Raw genomic sequence first — 19,818 nt, 5'->3', positions numbered from 1 at the left:
ATAATATTAATAATAACGCGGAGGTCTTTGCAAGCTCATTCCCATTTTGAAGCCTAACGCCTTTCTTTTTAAATGGGCCGTAATGCGGCGCAGTCGGCTCCCCTGGCCTTCACTTGAGCTTTATCGGTTGGTCTTGGGTTGAGCTTTTCAACCCTCCAGATCCCTCGTTAGTATGCAAACTCCGTCGGGATTTCCTTGGAGAGAAGTTGCAGTCGAGACTCGGGCGAGGAACCGGCTCTCAATAGCTTTCCTTTCTCTCCTTCGCCGGATTGGCTCGCTCTCGCGCGTAAAAAAACCCTCTTGTTTACATCCCCTTGGCTTTTCGGAAGCGGCCTTGGAAGCAAAGCCCCATTGAGCACAGCGGGGCTTTCTCCACTAAGGGAATCCCTGCAGAAGCTCCGGCCCAGGCTACTACGTCGGCGCCTTGGCCGGCTCCAATACCGGCGCCCCTCCCCATAGAAAATCCAGAGGTCCGGCGCGTTTTCGATTCGCGGCCTCGTTTCTGAATCTCGGGTGGGCCGCCCCCTTTTCTGAAATCCCCGGACTCGCTTCTAGCTGGGGCAGGCCGCTGGGGTGTGTAGTTTCCCGACTGGTGGTGGGGGAAGCGCCCCTCGCAACCGCGGAGTCTCTTTCTGGGCCAATGTGCCCCGAGGCCTGTTTGGGGAGGTGAGTTTCCGACTTGGACGCTTGAGTTTTTCTACTCTGCGGGCTTCATTGGGGAGTCCTTCCCGGGGTTGAGCCGAGGTAGATTTCCTGCTCAAGGTTTGGACTGGTCCCTGGAGAAATTTCTGAGAAGGCCGCCTTCTATGTGGCCGGGCCTCCTTACTCAACGCGGGCGTCTTTCCTGGGGAATGAGAAATGCCTTTGCGAAGAATGCCTCCTCTCTGGTCCTCATTCCTCCATCCTCTACCCGCAGGGGAAAGGAAGAGCGGGGGGGATAAAAGCCCGCCGGGGCGATTTGGGTGGAGGTCGCGGCCAGGAAGAACTCCTTGCGCGTCTGCAGCGCCGCGCATCCAAATGGGGACCATATGCTTCCCTCTTTGCTGGAGAAGCCGGGGCGCATAATCATTGCCTCCGGGGCTGGGAACTGCCTTGGCGTTCTCCTGGGAAATTAAGGCATTGATTAAGGCTTAACCTTTCCCCCCCCTTTTTTAAAACGCGGGAATTTGGGAGCCGGGCCGCCTTTCCTCGAAGAGGAGGAAAATAAGGCGGCTCCGCCTCTCCACCCATCGGCTTCTGTGCGCGTTGGGGGGGAAGAGTGGGATTGGGTGGCTTAGGGAGGAGAGATTTCCTCGGTGCGCCTCGCGGGTCCTGGAGCTCCGAGGACCCAGGGGCGATGGGAAAACCCCTTCTCCGCTTTGTGACGAGCGGAAGGGAGCACCTGCTGCTGCTGAGAACTCAGCTACAGGCTTCAGGCTGGCCTCAAGCAGGAGTGGGAAGGGGGGACTAAGATTTCTCTGCAGCCCAGGCCAGAGGTGGGCTGCTAAGATGTGGCGGTGAGGTGTGCTCGCCCCCGTGGCTCCTCTGAGTGCTAGCGGAGTCCGGCGCAATTCTGCTACTGCACCTGGGCAGGTAGCGAAATCGCGCGCGGACACGCAGGCAAAGAAACCCCCACGCCGAAACACGGGCGCACCTGCGTCTCCGCGCGCGATTCTGCTACCTGCCCAGGTGCAGTAGCAGAATTGCGCCGGGCTCCGTAGCGTAGGCACTCAGAGCTACGGGGGCGAGCCCACTTCTGGCCCAGGCCAATGTGGTGGTGGAGGGGCGAAAGGGAGGATCTGGGTGCCCGTGTTGAAGCATAAAGGCTCCCCAGGAAAGAAGCACTTGGCGGAGGGAAGAGGAGAGAGGGAGAAAAGTGGGCCACGGATCCCTCCCTCCCTCCCCAAGCTGCCTTTCTTGAGCTCCTTCCCGCTCAGCAACTCCATCCTAGGAGTCAAAGAAGGCCGTTGGAGATTTTTGCAGCCACCGCTGGTCGGTCCTCCAGTGGCCTTTTACGCGAAGTTCCCCCATCCCTTTCCCTTCCTCCCAGCCCGCGCCACCCTCCTCCTCCTCCTCCTCCTCCTCTCCCCACCGCGCTCTCTCTCTCTCTCTCCAACTCTTGTCACTTCGGATTTATCGCGGAGGCAGCGCGCCCCTTCGGTGGTGTCCGGATTGACCCTGTGGCTACCTTTAAAAAAAGAGAGAAAAAAGAGAAAAGTCGCTTCTCCTCCAAGGGGTAGCCAGGCGAGTTCACTCTCGTCGGAGTGATACCCAAATCCGGACGGAAAGGGTCGTTTTTATCCTGCTCCCGTTTGTCGCGGCGATGCAATATCCCAGAGCGGAGCACTGTCACAAAGTGACAGGTCTGCTCCAACTGCTCCCACTGATCTTTTCAATTAGCCTCCCATGCATGATCCGGGGCGACTTCCGCCTATTTCCAGAAATTAAGCTCAAACTTGACGTGCAGCTAGTTTTATTTTAAAGACAAATGTCAGAGAGGCTCATCATATTTTTTCCCTCCCCTCCTGCTCCTTCTATATTTGGAGCTTATTTATTGCTTAAGAAGCCGAGGCTCCCGGAGTCAATTTAGCAGAAGGCTCCAAAGAGAGAAGGCGAGCGGAACAGGAGCAGAGGGAGAGAGAGAGAAAAGAGGGGAAGAGAGAAAGAGAAAGAAAGAAGAGAGAGAGAGAGAGGCCAGATCTTCTCCAGGGAACCTTTTTCTTCCAAAGCTTAAAAGCTGCAGGTTGGGGGGATCCTTTTCCAACCCCTTTTGGGAGTCTTGGGTGGCAGGGCGGTGGTGGTGGTGGTGGTGGGGAGAGCTTTGGTGCAGACCCAGCTCGTGGCTTTTCCTTAATAACCCCGATGTCCCTTCTCCTCCCCCCCTCTTTTCCCTCCGACGCTTGGGGGGGGGCAGAGGCGACTTTGTCGGCGATGGCACAATTTGGGACGGGAGGGGAGGGAGAACCAAGCAGCCAGGGTTGCTTCTGCTGTTTTGGGGAGCCTGGCATCGTGGTGGGGGGAGGGGGAGGGGAAGGGAGGGCAGGGCATCCTTGCCGGATCGGATCTATCTGGGGCACCCGAAGCCACAAGGGCCGGGCTTCCGTTTCCAACCCGAGAGGCGGCTTTGCTCTCCCCACCCCCACCCCGCCACCCCCACCCCGCTCTGCTCTTCCTTGCCAAAATCTGCTGAAAGAACCGACGGCTGAGTCGGAAGGGGGGTTTTAAGCCCAACGTTGCTCTTCTTCTGGACGGAGCCGGCCGTCAATGGATTAGGCATTTCGCCTAGATTTTTTTGGGGGGGGGGGGGGCGAAGAAGCAAGCAAGCCGGGGCAGTGGGACGAGGAGCCGATAGCGGAGTAAACACCCCCCTCCCTCCCCGTCCGTCCCCTCCTCTCCCTCCCCCCCAAACAGCCGGGGGTTCTCGAGCTGGGCTTTTCTCAAGGGGTGGGGGGAATGGCCGTGGTGATTTAGAGACGCGCCTTTGCGCGTGTGGACATTCCCTTTCTGTGCCCATCATCTAAGCTGCGAGACTGGGGGCTTTCTTGAAACGCTCCTTTTCTTGAAGAAAAGCTCTTGTCCTCCCCCCCTCGCCTCCTCCCAGTGCTTCTTCCAGGCCCACCTCGTGGGGCAGAGTTGCCTGCGCTCGATCCCCGGTCCCTCCACACCCTACCTCCCTTCCCCGTCTCCCTCTACCGTCCTCCCCCCCCCGCCTTTTATCGTGACCCAGGCGGGAGCTGGTTGCTCTTTGGGGGGTCTCCCTCAGGTGACCGAGGCTCCCATTGTCCTTCTTTTCCTTCGCCCGCTTCGCAGGTCACAGCGGCGTGAATCAGCTCGGCGGGGTGTTTGTCAACGGGCGGCCGCTGCCAGATTCGACCCGGCAAAAAATCGTGGAACTGGCCCATAGTGGGGCTCGGCCGTGCGACATCTCCCGAATCCTGCAGGTGAAAACGCCAGTCGCCTCCCCAGATGGAGCCAAGCCTGGGGCTACTTGCCTTCTTGGAAAAAACAGAAAAAAAAACAAAAAAAAAAAGGGAGGAGGAAGAGGAGGAGGAGGAAGGGGGGGGGGCTTTCCACGGCTGCAAACTTCCCCGTCCAGCTTAGCAGAACAATGAATTCTTGTTCAGTCCAGCGGTTTCTCCAAAGCATGGGAAATATAAGATATATATATATATATATATACATGCATATACTGTATATTGCTCGACCAGTCTGTCTATGCCTTATTTGTTTGTGGTCATCTAGTGCTTCAAACTGGGCGCCTTAGTTGGCCTGGGGAACGAACTGGGCGAGGATGAGAGATAAGCCATATTATCCCCAATGCCCTTCTTGGAAATATCTCCATTTGCATTGGGGGTCGGGGGAAGCTAAGTTGTCCTCTCCGCCCGGATGTCAGTAGCTTCTCTTTTCCGCATGCGTATATTAAGCAAAGGCTGAAAAAATAACCTAACAATACTCAAACGATCGCCTTTGCTTCCTTTGCAATCCTTAACGCCACCCCCCACCCCACCCCGAGAAGTTTTGGCCAGGTATTTGGCTTTTAGGAATGTACTGGAATTCACCTCTGATAGGTCAGCTCTACAGTTCAAATATCTCCTCCTCCAGGAATGCATCTATTTTGAAAACTGGTCTGAAGATGACGTTGGTAGCTTATCTACCAAACATCTTGTCTATATTTGCCCTCTTTCTTCAGTTTTTCTCTCCTCCCCCCCAGCCCCGTGTCAAAAGGTGTCTTTCTCTCTCTCTCTCTTTTTTTTAGGACAAATATTTCACCTTGGTAGCATGTAGGGTCCCAAATGTAATCTTTTTTTTTTAAGAAAAGAAAAGAAAAAAAAAGAAACCTCTCTTAAGTAAGTTCTCATACCATTGAAGGTATATTTTTGTGTTTATAGACCCATGCAGATGCAAAAGTCCAAGTGCTGGACAATCAAAACGTAAGCTTGTCATTGTTTAATGCCTACTTAAACAATTTTATTTTTGTCTTGAAATTATTAATAATGTGATTTTCTGTCCACTTCCCTGAATGCAGGTGTCGAATGGCTGTGTGAGTAAAATTCTGGGCAGGTATTACGAAACTGGCTCCATTCGACCGCGGGCAATCGGAGGGAGCAAGCCGAGAGTAGCCACTCCAGAAGTTGTAAGCAAAATAGCACAGTATAAGCGGGAGTGCCCCTCGATCTTTGCTTGGGAGATCCGAGACAGATTACTATCGGAGGGGGTCTGTACCAACGATAATATACCCAGCGTAAGTGCCTCGAAAAATCTTTCTGTCTGACCTAGAGCAGAGCTGTAGATAATCGTTCCCACCTTGCCTCGTTCCCTTCTCTGTCTCACTGTTCCTTCTACGGGGCCAAACTCGCAGGAGTATTTGAGGTGTGCGGGGTGGTGGTGGTGGGGAGAGAATCACTCGGGACTTACTCTTGGCTTTTAAGCTCTTGGGGATTGAAAGAATAGAAAGATGCTTCTATTGAATATATCCCATCTTTCTGGACGAATTAGGAATGGCATCCGGAAACAGGGAGACAGATAACAGGTCGAACTGTTTCATCTGGGCATTTCTTTCTAATTTGTTTATTTATTTTCTTTATTCATTGGATTTATATGCCAATTTGAAGAAGGCATTTTTTCTGAAGAAGGCATTTGAAGAGCCTTCTCTGTGGGGGGCCCGGCCCTCTGGAATCAACTCCCCCCCTAGAGATTCGCACTGATCCCCCACCCTCCTTGCCTTTCCTAAGACTTTGAAAACGTATTTAGGCTGCCAGGCTTGGGGTCACTAGACCCCCATCCTCTGGCCAATGAATGTGTAGGATGTTTGTAGGGTGTATTTGAATGTTTGGTTTTGAAATGTTTAGCCTTTTAAAATATTTTAAACTAATTATTTATGTTAATGGAATTTAAATGTGTTTTATATACTATGTTGTTGTTTTTTGAGATGTTGTGAGCCGCCCCAAGTCCATGGAGAGGGGGGCATATAAGTCAGATAGATAGATAGATAGATAGATAGATGATAGATAGATAGATAGATAGATAGATAGATAGATAGATAGACAGAGAGAGAGAGAGAGAGAGACGGACGGACGGACGGACGGACGGAAACAGAGAGACAAAGATACAGAGAGAGAGAGAGAGAGAGAGAGATGAGATAGATAGATAGATAGATGATAGATAGATAGATAGAGATTAGAGAGAGAGAGAGAGAGAGAGACAGACAGACAGACAGACAGACAGACAGACAGACAGACAGACAGACAGACAGACAGACTTTTGCCCCCAGGCTGTTTACTTCCCAAAAGAAGTGGTGTCCCTGTGAAAAGAAAGGACTCCAGCTAACCCCGGGGAGGCGGGGGGGGGGGCGGCTACCAAAAAGGGATCTAAATTTGGCTGCCTCTGCCTCGGTGCCAAATATGTTTGAAGGTCCCAGCTGAACCCAGAGATCTCTTGGGCTTTTTCACCAGCCTTTTGTCTCAGGCTCCGAATATAACGTCTGCCTGGCCTCCTTGAATGCATTTCTCATCCCCCCCCCCCATCCCATAGTCCTGGGATGGCAGCCTAGCGCTGCGTCCTTTGGGGGGCCCATTGAGAGTGGCCCCACTGAAATCCCAGAGCTTGCAATGAATGGAGGCAAGAGGGCCAAGGGAAGATCTGGGTCTTACAGAGGGGAAGGGGGCTGCTTGCCAAAGGAACCCTGGTGGAATGAGTGGGGGGCACAATCCCCCTTGAAGCTGAGGGAGCTTTGCTTCACTTCTGGCTTTCTTCTCTGTAGCTGGGATAGGAAAGCAGGGGGGGGATGGAGAGGGGAGGGGAGGGGGGGATGAGGTTCTGCACCACTGTGGCTGCCATTTGGTGGAATGCCCTTTCCCTTCCAGGTCTCTTCGATCAACCGAGTCCTCCGCAACCTGGCTAGCGAAAAGCAACAGATGGGAGCAGATGGAATGTATGACAAGCTAAGGATGCTGAATGGGCAGACAGGGACGTGGGGCACCAGGCCTGGGTGGTACCCGGGGACCTCTGTCCCAGGACAACCAGCGCAAGGTAGGCAGGCGAGAGTGGCGGTCAGTCAACCGCCCCTCCCCGCCCCTTCTCCTTCCCTTCTCCTCTCAGATCAATCTGATTTCTCAACCCCTTCAAAGCCTAAAGGGGCAACTCCATAGAGGTCTGATGCGTTCCTCCCTCCTCCATTTCCAACTTACTTAGAAATATAGACCTCATGGTCCACCTAGTCTGCCCTTATACTATTTCCTGTATTTTTATCTTAGGATGGATATATGTTTATCCCAGGCATTTATAAATGCAGTGGATTTACCAACCACGTCTGCTGGAAGTTTGTTCCAAGCATCTTCTCCTCTTTCAGTGAAATAATATTTTCATAGGTTGCTTCTGATCTTTCCCCCAACTAACCTCAGATTGTGCCCCATTGTTCTTGTGTTCACTTTCCTATTAAAAACACTCCCCTCCTGAACCTTATTTAATCCTTTAACATATTTAAATGTTTTGATCATGTCTCCCCTTTCCCTTCTGTCCTCCAGACTATACAGATTGAGTTCATTAAGTCTTTCCTGATACGTTTTATGCTTAAGACCTTCCACCATTTTTCTAGCCTTCCTTCTCACTCTCTACTCTGCCTCCCTGGAATGCCCACCTTACTTGTATAAAATCAGCTATTTTTGAGTCCACTTTCCTGAATCCCACCCTTTATCTAGGGAGAGCTCCACCCAGTGCCAGGATAGAGGGTAGACTAGGCAGTTTTAAACAAAACAGCAACAACAACAGCCCATGGAGAAAGAGAGCTAGTAGATGAAGGCAGAGGTGAGCTACTAGGGTGGAACGATGGCGTGTGCTCAGCTCGCCCCCATGGCCCTGAGTGCTAGCGGAGTCCAGTGCAATTCTACTCCTGCTCCTGGACAGGTAACAAAATTGTGCGCAGACATGCCTTAAACAGACCAGACTACTACTACTACTACTACTACTACTACTACTACTACTACTACTACTTCTCCTTTTCTTTTCTTTTCTTTTCTTCTTCTTCTTCTTCTCCTCCAACTCCTCCTCCTTCTCCTTCTCCTTCTCCTTCCTCTCCTTCCTCTTCTTCCCTGCCATTGGTGCCCCTGTGTGTCCATGCGTAATTTTGCTAACTGCCCAGGTGCAGTGGCGTAACTGTGCTGGACTCCGCTAGCACTCAGAGCCATGGGAGCGAGCACACGTCACCATTCCACCTTAGCAGCCCACCTCTGGATGAAGGGTTTAACAATGGAAGTACTGGACCCTAATTCGTCTCCAACCACAGAAAAACCCTGGTGACTTTTGAGCCAGGCATTTCTCTTGGTCCAACCTCCTCCGCAGGGTTGTTGTGAGGATAAAATGGAAGAGAGAAGGTGTTACTGGTGACCTATATTTACATAAGAATCAGGTTTTTTAAAAAAAAAATTAAGTCCCCTACCAGTGTTCCCTCTAATTTTTGGGGGGTGGGTGGGCGGGAAAGTATAGTGTCTGAGCAGCAGTCCCTTCAGGACTGGGCGGCACAGAAATAATAAATAAATAAATAAATGAAACAAACAAACAAACAAACAAATAAATAAAAAACCCACCCTGTTTTGCCTCAGAGAATTTCAAAATAAAATACTGTACTGTGTGTCTATAACAGTGAGCTCATAATAGGGCAACTCTATCAATATCAAAATGCCACTTAAATAGTTGAGCTAGTTTCAAACTAGATTTTGATTTTCTTTCTCTCTTCCTTACTCCCATTCTTTTTCTTTCTCTTTTCCTTCCTCTCTTTTTTCTCTCTGTTTCTCTCTCTTCCTCTCTCTCTCCTTCCCTCTCACTCTTTCCCTCTCGGCTTCTGGGCAGGTTTGGAAAACTCTGAGTTGATGATGATTTTTAAGTGAGCGATTGCTCACTGCTCAGCTTAGAGGGAACTATGTCCCCTACACAACCCAATTAAGTCCCTTTCCCCCAATTAAGAAGCATCTGATGCTAACTGGGCTGATAGACTCTTGAGCAAATCCTCCCTGTAACCAGCTCGCTTTGGAAGCGTAATTTCACAAAGGATGGAGCTCTGAGTGGGAAGAAGTATCGCCAATGATGGGCAGGCAAAAAAAAACCCCAACAACAATAACAACAACTCAGAGTTCTTCATCTTTCAGGATCTGAATACCATCCCTGCCTCTTGTAGAATCTTGCTTTTCTTGAGTATTGAAAATAAGTAGGGAAGGAAGAGAACAAAGAGGCAACCTGACTAGGAAACCCCTGCTGTTGTGGGTTGCTTGTACTTTGTTCCTTTCAGATAAGGCTTTGGCATTTTGAAAACCAGGCTGGAGTATATTTGGATTTGTGTTTTTTTCAGGGGACTCCAAATTCAAGGGTTGGGTCACTGCTGGCAGGCTCTGGTGCCAGCTATGCCTGGGCATTCCCAGCTTGCTTGGGGTTGGGGTAGAGGCACGCTTTCACACACCCTTGGCTTGAGTTCACACTCAATTGGGATTGGGGCTTCCTTGCTTGTTTGGATGTCCTCTCTTGGGGTGGCTCTGTTCAGGTTTTCCAGCACCAACACCCAATTTTGTGCTGCCTGGGAAAGGAGAAAGAAAAGAGGAAGGAGGAAGAGAGACCAAGAAAGTGAGTGAGCGGATGAATGTGTGAGAGAGAGGGGGGAAGGGAGGGAAAGAAAGAAAGAAGGAAGGAAAGAAAGAAAGAAAGAAAGAGAAAGAAAGAAAGAAAAGAAAGAAAGAAAGAAAGAAAGAAAATCAGTAACAATATGCAGAATATCTGGTACAAAGGATGTTTCTGTCACACACAAGAATTTGTTATGGGAACAATTCTGTCGCTATGTAATTGCTCATTAGAGATCGTTTTGTTTCTCATTAAGGCGACATGAATAAGCGTCTAGTTGAAGGAGACAGCTGTAGAAATGTTCCACAGGAGACCTCTGGACACGATATGGCACCGTTTGCCAATTAGACATGTCAGTTTTAAGAGAAGGGAGATTTCTAGGAGGGACCCTTGGAAGACCAAGCCCCAAGCCTGATTTGGGGGGGTGTTGAGTGCATTGGTGACTGAAACTATTGGAGGACGGAGTCCAATGCTGATGTTTTTTTGGGGGGGGTGTTGTTTCTCCCCCTCCATCCCACAATTCCTTTGGACCTCAACGTTGTGAATTCCCTTTGGGAGGAAGCAAAATATGTTATGTATCAGCTTTATGCATTGTGTGTAGGCATTGTGGCAGGGATGGTAGAAACAGCCAGAACCAGGAAGTGAAATATTTGGTACAGCCAAAGCAAGCAGGGTTCTTCTCACACCTCCGAGCTACCAAAGTTGGCAACTTTAAGAGTTGTGGACTTCAACTCCCAGAATTCTCCAGCTAGCTATGCTGGCTGGAGAATTCTGGGAGTTGAAGTCCACAAGCAATGCTGACTGGAGAATTCTGAGGGTTGAAGTCCACAAGTCTTAAAGGATGCCAAGTTTGAAGACCTCTGAGCTGGTGGCTCTTCCAAGACAGATCTACAGCTACCCATCCTTCACTTCTTTGAGCTATTATACCCACTTCACTTCTTTCAGGAGCCAAAGCAAGCTCATTCCCCTTAAAAATGTCCTGCCTCAATAAATCTGCCTTGAAAGAACTCCCAGCACAGAGTGTCTATTACTTTTTCCAAGGCTTCCAACTATCTTACGGCATCCTGAAAAGCATCGGCATTTAAAACATGGAGGCCTTGGACATCTTTGTTCTCTTAGGACTGCAACCAGGCAGCCAAACCAAATCTTAGACCATGGTAGGCAAAGTTGGCTCTTCTATGACATGTGGACTTCAACTCCCAGAATTCCTGAGTCAATCATGCTAGCTCAGGGATTTTGGGAGTTGAAGTCCACATGTCATAGAAGAGCCAACTTTGCCTATCCCTGTCCTAGAGGATGGGTTTATCTATAAGAGCCTCTGGACCCTGGAGTTGCTACCTACCTGTTAACGATGGGAAAGGTGTGGTCAACACTTGGAATTGCCACAAGCAGGGCATTCCAATTGGAAGGGGAGAGACCAATGCAGAGACCAGGGGGAATTAAGAGCCTCAAGCTACTTCTGCTGATTACCAGCTGTCAGCAGTTTGGCAGATCAAATCTAAGCAGCTCCTTCCAAGGTGGGTAAAATGAGGACCCAGATTGTTGGGGACAATATGCTTACTCACTTTAAATCACTCAGAGAGGTTTGTAAAGCACTGTGAAGCAGTATACAGTATAAGTTTAAATGCTATCGTGATATTCTAATTGAATAATTCATTTGCACAGCTATTCCATTTGCACAACAGCATGTGAAATTGATTGCCAATCAGTGTTGCTTCCTAAGTGGACAGTTTGATTTCACAGAACTTTGATTTACTTGGAGTTATATTCTGTTGTTTAAGTGTTCTCTTTACTTAATGCCAGTAGTATTGGCAAACTTTTCCTAGGGTTTAGCTGTACGCTAACCACTTCTGGCTAGGGGACGTTGAGGGGTTGTCTTTTAGCTCATCTGGTGGCACCAGCTGAAGATGCCAGGGAGACTGTAGATAGGGGGAGGTCGAGAGGTTTTCAGTCTTTTTTTTCAAATTCATTTTCAAGACAGTTCAACTCAACCCTGAAAGTCAGAAGTATCCTGGTCCATTAGGCGAAGGGGGAAAGGATATGCTGGTGAACGAATCCCACATATTCCCTCATTTCAATGCACCTCTTGTTGAGTGGAAGACCCAAAGAGCCCAAGCACCTTTGAATCTGGCCCCAATGATTTTAGACTTTAATAAGGCGGCAGAAGCAGCACTCTCTGCTCAGGGGAAAGATTTTGGCAGTTGTATCCTGGAAGACATCGGGCGATTTAACTCTTTTCCAAACCGTTTAGCAGGCCCCCTTCCGATTCTAGATGTGTCTACACCCTATCCTAACCTGAAATGCCAAGAAAGAGATCCTTATTGAATTTCAGACTAAATTTCATCCATCTCTTAGTCAGAAGCAACATGGGGATTGATTGATTGATTGATTGATTGATTGATTGATTGATTTGGTTGGTTGGTTGGTTGGTTGGTCGGTCAAAACATGTACAAGGTAGCAGGTATAGGTATGAACATAAACAAAGGCAAAGTCGTTACAGGTAAATTAGGCAATAGGACAGTAGGATAGGGACGGTAGAGACGATGGTGTGCTTATGCGTGCCCCTTACAGACCTCTTGGGAAAGGGATGGGGTCGACAGTAGACAGTCTAGGATTAATGTTTTTGGTATTTAGTGAGTTTTGGGTTTAAAGTTTTTGGTATTTAGTGAGGCTGGCCTCTCTGTTGTTGTTGGAAGCAATATGCTGACTCTGTAAACCGCTTAGAGTAGTGTTTTCCAACCTTGGCAACTTGGGAGATATTTTGATTTCAACTCCTAGAATTCCCCAGCACAGCGAATTCTGGGAGTTGAAGTCCAGATATCTTCAAGTTGCCAAGGTTGGGAAACACTGGCTTAGAGAGGGCTGTAAAGCACTATGAAGCGGCATATAACTCTAAATTGCTATGGCTATCCATGCTCAGGATGGCATAATAAAGAAAATATCTTTGCATTGGGCGAAATTCCTCTTTTCAAAGACCTTGTTTAAAGATTGCCAGGCATTAAGGCGTCTCTTTTTTCCCCTTGTGCCAAGTGCCAAGTCAGTTCGTTGTAGCCTCCCTTCCAGAGGCTTTGAAGATGGGGATAGCCTTAGTCAGAGCTGGGAGGGTTCTGGGAGGGTGGTAGGAGGGGAGTTGGCCAGAGACCCCTTGCTTCTCCCTGGTTTGCACTGCTGGAGCCAGAAAGCGTAGAGAAGCGGGGAGTCAGGGCGCCCCACCCATCACCCTACCGTCCCTGTCCTACTGTCCTATTGCCTCATTTATCTGTATTTACTTTGCTAAGGTTTATGTTTATACCAGTACCTGCTACCTTGTACACGCTTGACAAAAATAAATAAAATCAATAAATAAAAATCAAACAGGGCTTAGCAAAAGGAGAGAGAGAGTGAAGGGGAAGAGGGGAGACAAAGACAGAGACCAAGACGCACAGAGAGACAGACTGAGACTGAGAGACGGAGAGATGTAGACAGACTGCGAGACAGTAAGAGAGAAAGACTGAAAGACAGAGACAGACAGACGGACAGAGAGAAAGAGAGAGTGAGAGAGAGAGAAGAGAGAGAGGAGAGAGAAGAGAGAGAGAGAAAGAGAGAGAGAGACTGAAAGACAGAGACGGACAGAGAGAGAGAGAAAGAAAGATTGACTGAGAGACAGAGACAGACAGAGAAAGAGGGAGAAAGACAGGGAGAGAGAAAGAAAGGGAAGAGAGACTGAGAGACAGAGATGGACAGAGAGAGGAGAAAGAGAGAGAGAGGAAGAGAGAGAGAGAAAGAAAGAAAGAAAGGGAGAGAAACTGAAAAACAAAGACAGAGAGAGAGAGAAGAGAGAGAGAGACTGAGAGACAGAGAGGACAGAGAGAGAGAGAGACTGAGAGAGAGAGAAAGGAAGAAAGAAAGAGACAGAGACACACACAGAGAGAGAAACAGACAAAGAGAGAAAGAGAGAAACAGAAAGAGACAGAAAGAGACTGAGAGAGGAAGAGAGAGAGAGGGAAAGAGAGAAGCGAGCCGGATGGGACTAGCTGCGCTGGGCTAGTTCTAGCAAGTCAACGGGAGCTAGACTTCTGGCAGTTCGCGCCCAAGCGTGGGAAAAGATTCCGGAGGGGCTGTGAAGGGGTGGGGGCGTCAGGGTGGTGAAGATCCGACCCTCTCTTTCGATCCACAGCAATCGGCTTCCCGGTTGCGACGAAGAGGGTCCTTTCTGCCTCTCCCGCCTCCCACCCGCTTCCAGGATGGGCACCTTAGCAAGTCAGTCGTAGCCTTTCGAGGACGTCGCTCCGACGGGTTGCATCCGTGGTTGTTTTTTGTTTTTTCTCTTTTTAATTGCCTCTAATCACAACCTCAAGGTTGACTGAGCCTTCCACCCTTCCGAGGTGGGTAAAACGAGAACCCAGATTGTTGGGGGCAATATATGCTGACTCTGTAAACCGCTCAGAGAGCGCTGTAAAAGCACTACGAAGCGGTATATAAGTCTAAATGCTATTGGTAAGATCCCTAAATAGCACAGGTCATTCTGCTATGCTGAGAGGAGTTAGTGCTTCCTTCTCTGCCCCTCGTTGGAAAAGCTCCACGGTTAAGTCCAACGGTTTTAGGGGCTTCGGCAGACCCACTCCCGGAAAGGCGGGGACCCTCTTTCCCAGAGGTGGGCTGCTAAGATGGAACGGCAAGGTGTGCTCGCCCCCGTGGCTCTGAGCGCTAGCGGAGTCCAGCGCAGTTAGGCTACTCCACCTGGACAAATAGCGAAATCGGGCACGGACACGCCTTAAACCATTAGACCTCCCCCTCCTCCTCCCCCTTCCTCTCCCTCTACCTCTCCCCCTTCCTCTCCCTCCTCCTCCTCTTCTTCGTCTTCGCCTTCGGCGCACCTGCGTGTCCGCGCGCGATTTTGCTACCTGCCCAGGCGCAGTAGCGTAATTGAGCTGGACTCCGCTAGCACTCAGAGCCACGGGGGCGAGCACACGTCATCGTCCCATCTTAGCAGCCCCCCTCTGCTCACCCACACCCAAAATAAGTCTTGAAAGTGCGCAGCAGGCCTCTTGGTAGGGAGGAAATGGAGGCAGTTTTCCGGCCGGACCTGGATTGCCTGGAGTCGGTTCCGGAAGGAGCGGGGGGGGGGGGGCTTAGCCTGCGGGACAGGAGTCAGGCAGCCCCCAAGGAGGATCGCGGACGAAGGCAGCCCATGCCAGCTTCTCTTCACCACCACCCCCCAAAAAGGATACCAGCTGCTCTCTGACTAGAAGTCCCAGGCAGGGAGCTCTCTGTTGTTGTTGTTGGGGGGGGGGGTTTGGGGGGGGGGGGCTTTCTTTCCTAGCCCAGGAATACAATGTTTGAAATTCCAACTTTAAAAAAGAAACAATCGCTCGCCCTGGGTTCGATCTCCTCCTCTCCCCCGCCCCCCACAGCTGGTGAAGCCCACCGTCTACAAATTGAGCCTAATTCGTTCTGAAATCTTTTGAAGCAAGGCCGTTTGGGATGGGGGACGCCCGGCTTCCCAATGTTTCTCCCTCGCCCGCCCCCTCCAACCTCCACCAATACAGCCCCCGCCCGCCCGCTGCCCTTAATCACCAGTCCCGGTTCAACCCAAAGCTTGGTGGAAAGAGGGAGGGGGGAATTGAAAAAAAAAAGCCGGACAGGAGCTTATTTATTGGCCTCGACTGACCGCAATAAAATGCGGAGGGTCGATATGAGAAAGGAGTTTGGGGGGGGGGGGAGTGAAAGCGGGAGCTTCGGATGGCGGAGGGGCGGAGACGGGTTGGGGGGGAGGACGCAGAGAAGTAGACTTCTACCCGTTGTTTCCTGATTCTTAAAAGGATTCCAAGGAGGTTGTTGTGTTTTTGTGTTTTTTGTTTTGGTTTGGGGTTTTTTTTTTGCCCTGGAACAGTCATGTGCCAATCACTGATGTTCATCCCCCTCCCTTTCCAGGGCTATTTCTGTGTGCCTGGAAATTTTAAGAGCCCATTAGTCCCAAAGCATAAGGCGAGGTTAGGTCTCAGAGGGGGACAAATACGCTCTCAATCTGATAAACGCCAGGCAGCAGCAAATAAAATAATGGCTACACGAGGGCTTGACCGAACAAAAAGGGACGTCCTCTCTGTGTGTGTTTCTCCCCCTCTCCCTCCCTTCCTCCCTCTCCCCTCCATCCATCTTTCCCCTCCCTCTCTCTTTGCTTCTCCCCCTCTCCCCCTCTCCCCCTCTCCCTCCCTTTCTCTCTCCTCCCTCTCTCCTTGCTTCTCCCCCTCTCCCACTCCCTCCCTCCCCTCCCTCCCTCTATGTTTCTCCCTCTCCCCACTCCCTCTCTCTCCCTCTCTCCCTCCCTCTTCCCCTCTCTATCCCGCCCACTCTCTCCAACTCCCTCCCTCTGTGTTTCTCCCTCTCCCTCTCTCTCTCCCCCCTCTCCCTCTCCCCCCTTTCTCTCCCCCCCTCTCTTTCCCTCTCTCCTTCTTCTCTCTCCCCCGTTCTCTCTCCCTCCCTCTCCGGGAGAAATTCTCTAGTGATTGAGTGGTTTGAGGCATCCCCGAGACACTATTTCTTATCGTCCCGCCCTCCCCTCCTTATACGACTAAAGCCCTTCTATAGGATTTAGACACTTTCTCTTTCAACAGATGCTACAATGTTTTTGATCCCAGCTCCACAGCTGAAAGGTGCCGCGATCGGTTTGCTATCTTGCTTGGTCCCCCCCCCCCTTTCCCTTCTTCTTCTTTCTCTCTGCTAGTTTTCCGCCTCACTGATTAAGACACTAAGAAACTAAGGAATGATTTTATTTCCCAGCGTCTTTTATCCCCCCCCTCCTTTTTTGCCCCCTCTCCTTTCCTGGAAACAAATCCTTATACCCAGCGTCAGATGGTCTAGCTTGTAGATAATAGGGGCAACATATTCACTCGCTTTCTTACGGATTAGGTCCAGGGAAGGTGGAACGGGACTATTGAGTGCTTTTATAAAGCTGCTTTTTTTTCCTCTTAAAAGTCTCTCTTTAAAAGAAAGCGAGATATCTTAATTGTCTGTCGTTTCTTTCTTTCTTTTCTTCTTATTTTTTTCCTTTTTCGAAACATATCTATCTGTCTGATCCGATCAAAACTCTGGAGTTAACAGGCACCGGGTGAGGTTATTGAGGAGCGGGAGGGAAGGAAAGAGATGAAAGCGGACGAAAAAGTCGTCATAATTGTTTATTGGAAGAGAAATCTGATTGAAGGGCGACTCTCCGTCGTATTTTGAAGTCCACGGAGAAGGTTCCGCGGGTGTTAATGGAGTTGGAGCCGAGCCTTTGCGGTCTTTAATGCCGGTCGAGCGAAGGGAGGCATTTGTGGATTCCTTTTCAAGCTTCTCTAACCTCTGAGCTGAGAAGCCGCCGGTTTTTCTTGTGGCTCCCAACGCACACAAACACACCGGGTCACGCAGGCACGCACGCCCCTCCCGCTAGGTTTGAGGGTATTTTACTTCATTACTCTTCAGCTGGCTGCCTAACTTGTCCCACTTTGGCCAGCTGGCAAACATACACACACAGGGGTGGGTCACAATTCAAAATGTTGGTAATGACCTGACCTATAAAGCCCTACATGGCATCGGACCAGAATACCTCCGGAACCGTCTTCTGTAATAATAATAATAATAATAATAATAATAATAATAATAATAATAATAATAATAATGATAATAATAATAATAATAATAATAATAATAATAATACAAAAACAATATTATTATTATTATTATTATTATTATTATTATTATTATTATTATTTAATTAAATTTGTATGCCGCCCCTCTCTGAAGACTCGAAATCCCAGTGACCAATTAGGTCCCACAGAGTTGGCCTTCTCCAGTTCCTAAACAATGTTGGTTAGCAGGCCCCAGAGGGAGAGCCTTCTCTGTGGCAGCCCTGGCCCTTTGGAATCAACTCCCCCCAGAGATTAGAACCGCCCCCATCCTTCTTACCTTTCGCAAATTGCTAAAGACCCACCTAGGTCACCAGTGATGGGGGAATTAAGATACCCCCAGGCATATATAGTTTATGCATGGAATGATTGTGTTGCATGGTTTTAATGTTGGGGTTTTTAATGTTTTTTAATATTAGATTTGTTACACTGTGTTATTTTGTTGTGAGCCGCTCCGAGTCCACGGAGAGGGGCGGCATACAAATCTAATAAATTATTATTATTATTATTATTATTATTATTATTATTATTATTATTATTATTAATCACTGCCTGGACAAGGGGTAGCGAAAATGCATCCAATTTGCACTGAAAGATGTTGAAAGAAAATGCAGGGCGTCCTGCATAAGCCACGCCCACAGTGTGGTAGTAAAAATTTTGGTAGCCCTTCACTGCACACACACCTTGCATCCCCATCTGGCCGAAGGGAGAATCGCAGAGCTAGTCAAGAAACGCCTGGGAGACATTTGGCCTTTCCTGGTCTAGCCCAGGGATAGAGAGGTCGACCTGATGGTGTCTAAAGGGCTTTGGGAAGCTCCAGCAGGGCACTGGATGGGTCCACAAGCGGGTTCAGCTGCATTTCAGCTCTTTCCCATTCCCCTTTCTTCTTCTGCTTGGGTTGGGTGACAAAAGATTCACCAAAGCTTCCCCAGCCTTTCGCTCCTTGGGCCAAATGGAAGCTCCTAAGAATACTGTAGATCTTGGCAACTGTAGAAATTCTGGGAGTTGAAATCTGCCAGGCTTCAAATTGTCAAGGTTGGAGATCCTTGCTGTAGATCAGTGATTTTCAACCTTTTTTGAGCTGCGGCAAATTTTTTACATATACAAAATCATGGGGCACATTGAGCGGGGTGGGTGGGAATGGGGGGGCTAAAAAAGTTTGGACAAAAAAAATATCTCTCTCTTCCTCCCTTTTGCTCTATTTCTCTCCCTCTTTCTCTCTCTTCCTTCCTCTCTCTCTCCATCCCTCTTTCTTTCTCTTCCTTCCTCTTTTTTTCCTCTCTCTCTCTCCCTCCTTCCCTTTCTCTCTCTCTTGCTTTCTTTCTCTCTTTCTCTCTCTCTCTTGCTTTATTTCTCTCTCTTTCTCTCTCTCTTGCTTTATTTCTCTCTCTCTTTTTCTCTTGCTTTCTTTCTCTCTCTCTCTCTCTTTCTCTTGCTGAGCTTCGCGGCACACCTGACCATGTCTCACGGCACACTAGTGTGCCACGGCACACTGGTTGAAAAACACTGCTGTAGATGACCTGAGTTCTTTGAGGTCTCAATTAAAGGAGAATAGTTGTAGCTCTGGTTGAAATGAGGGGTTCTTGGTGGTCTCTGAGCTTGGTTGTTTTCTTTCACAGGTTTCACTATCCAAACTAGGTAACATCATCACTGATGTAGCACTGGGTGGTGTTACTTAGTTTGGATAGTGAAACATCTGCAAGAAAACAATGAAGCTCAGAGAGCATCAAGGACCTCTCTTTTGAGGTCTCTTCAGAAGCTTAATCCAGAACAAGCCTACATAATGTCCCCCTGCCCCAATTTCTCCCTTGTTTGGGAAAGCAGCTGAAGACTCAGACCTCGCCTTCCAAATGAGGAGGGTGTTCGGAGACTTAGAAGCTTCTTCAACCGCGGGGCACATGGCGTCAGCTTCTCCCACAGAATCATTGCCACAAGCAACTTCTGGTGGATCTAAGACAGAATCATCTAAGGCTATCATCCAATTCTCTCCCAGCACCCATATGCAGGAGAAAGGATACCAGCGCCATATCCTTTGATGGTGCTGTAGCCCAAAGCACCTTGGACACACCACACACCATGGGGCCCTTTATCCAGCCCTTCCCCAAGATTCTCTGGTGTGTGGAGCTAATGGGGGCAATCCTTTGGTTAAAGGTCAGTCTAAAATCGCAGCAACTTGGTTTAGACCAGAAGTCTTCAAACTTAGCAACTCTAAGACTTGTGGACTTAACTTCATGAATTCTACAGCCAGCTATGCTGGCTGGAGAATTCTGGGAGTTGAAGTCCACAAGTCTTAAAGTTGCCAAGTTTGGGAACCTCTGGTTTAGACTCTTAACCAGGAGGCTGTAGTAGAGCAACACTTTTTTTTTCTTTCCACAAAAAATATCCTCTTAGAAGTCCTTACTCTGAAAGTGCTTTAAAAGGCACCGATCACCTTTGGTTAATGCCTAGAAGCAAGGGCTCTTGTCTTAGACCCTTCTCTGCCAGTTGAAGCTTACTTAATCTAAGCTAAGTAGTTCTCTCTTTCCCCCTTCTCTTCTCCCCCTCCCCTTCCATGTTGAGTAAACAGGCTGAATGTGTGGAGCTGGTCTATTCA

The 19,818-nt window shown here is 49.1% G+C and overlaps 1 protein-coding gene across 6 annotated transcripts in view; it reads left to right on the top strand.

Annotated features, from left to right (window-relative positions):
- PAX6 (paired box 6) overlaps positions 1-19,818 on the top strand; it is a 37,997-nt gene that overhangs the window by 2,719 nt on the left and 15,460 nt on the right. For 2 of the 6 annotated variants that reach the window (XM_070735421.1, XM_070735413.1), the window contains exons 2-5: positions 3,790-3,920; positions 4,869-4,910; positions 5,006-5,221; positions 6,843-7,008. In XM_070735421.1, coding sequence (XP_070591522.1) covers positions 3,790-3,920; positions 4,869-4,910; positions 5,006-5,221; positions 6,843-7,008 — 555 coding nt within the window. The remainder of the gene's footprint in view (positions 1-3,789; positions 3,921-4,868; positions 4,911-5,005; positions 5,222-6,842; positions 7,009-19,818) is intronic. The other 4 variants (XM_070735438.1, XM_070735453.1, XM_070735446.1 and 1 more) reach the window with 4 other exon arrangements.

Source organism: Erythrolamprus reginae, chromosome 1 (genome assembly GCF_031021105.1).
Source record: "Erythrolamprus reginae isolate rEryReg1 chromosome 1, rEryReg1.hap1, whole genome shotgun sequence".
Lineage (NCBI taxonomy): Eukaryota > Metazoa > Chordata > Lepidosauria > Squamata > Dipsadidae > Erythrolamprus > Erythrolamprus reginae.
This window is presented reverse-complemented; position numbering and strand designations above follow the sequence as displayed.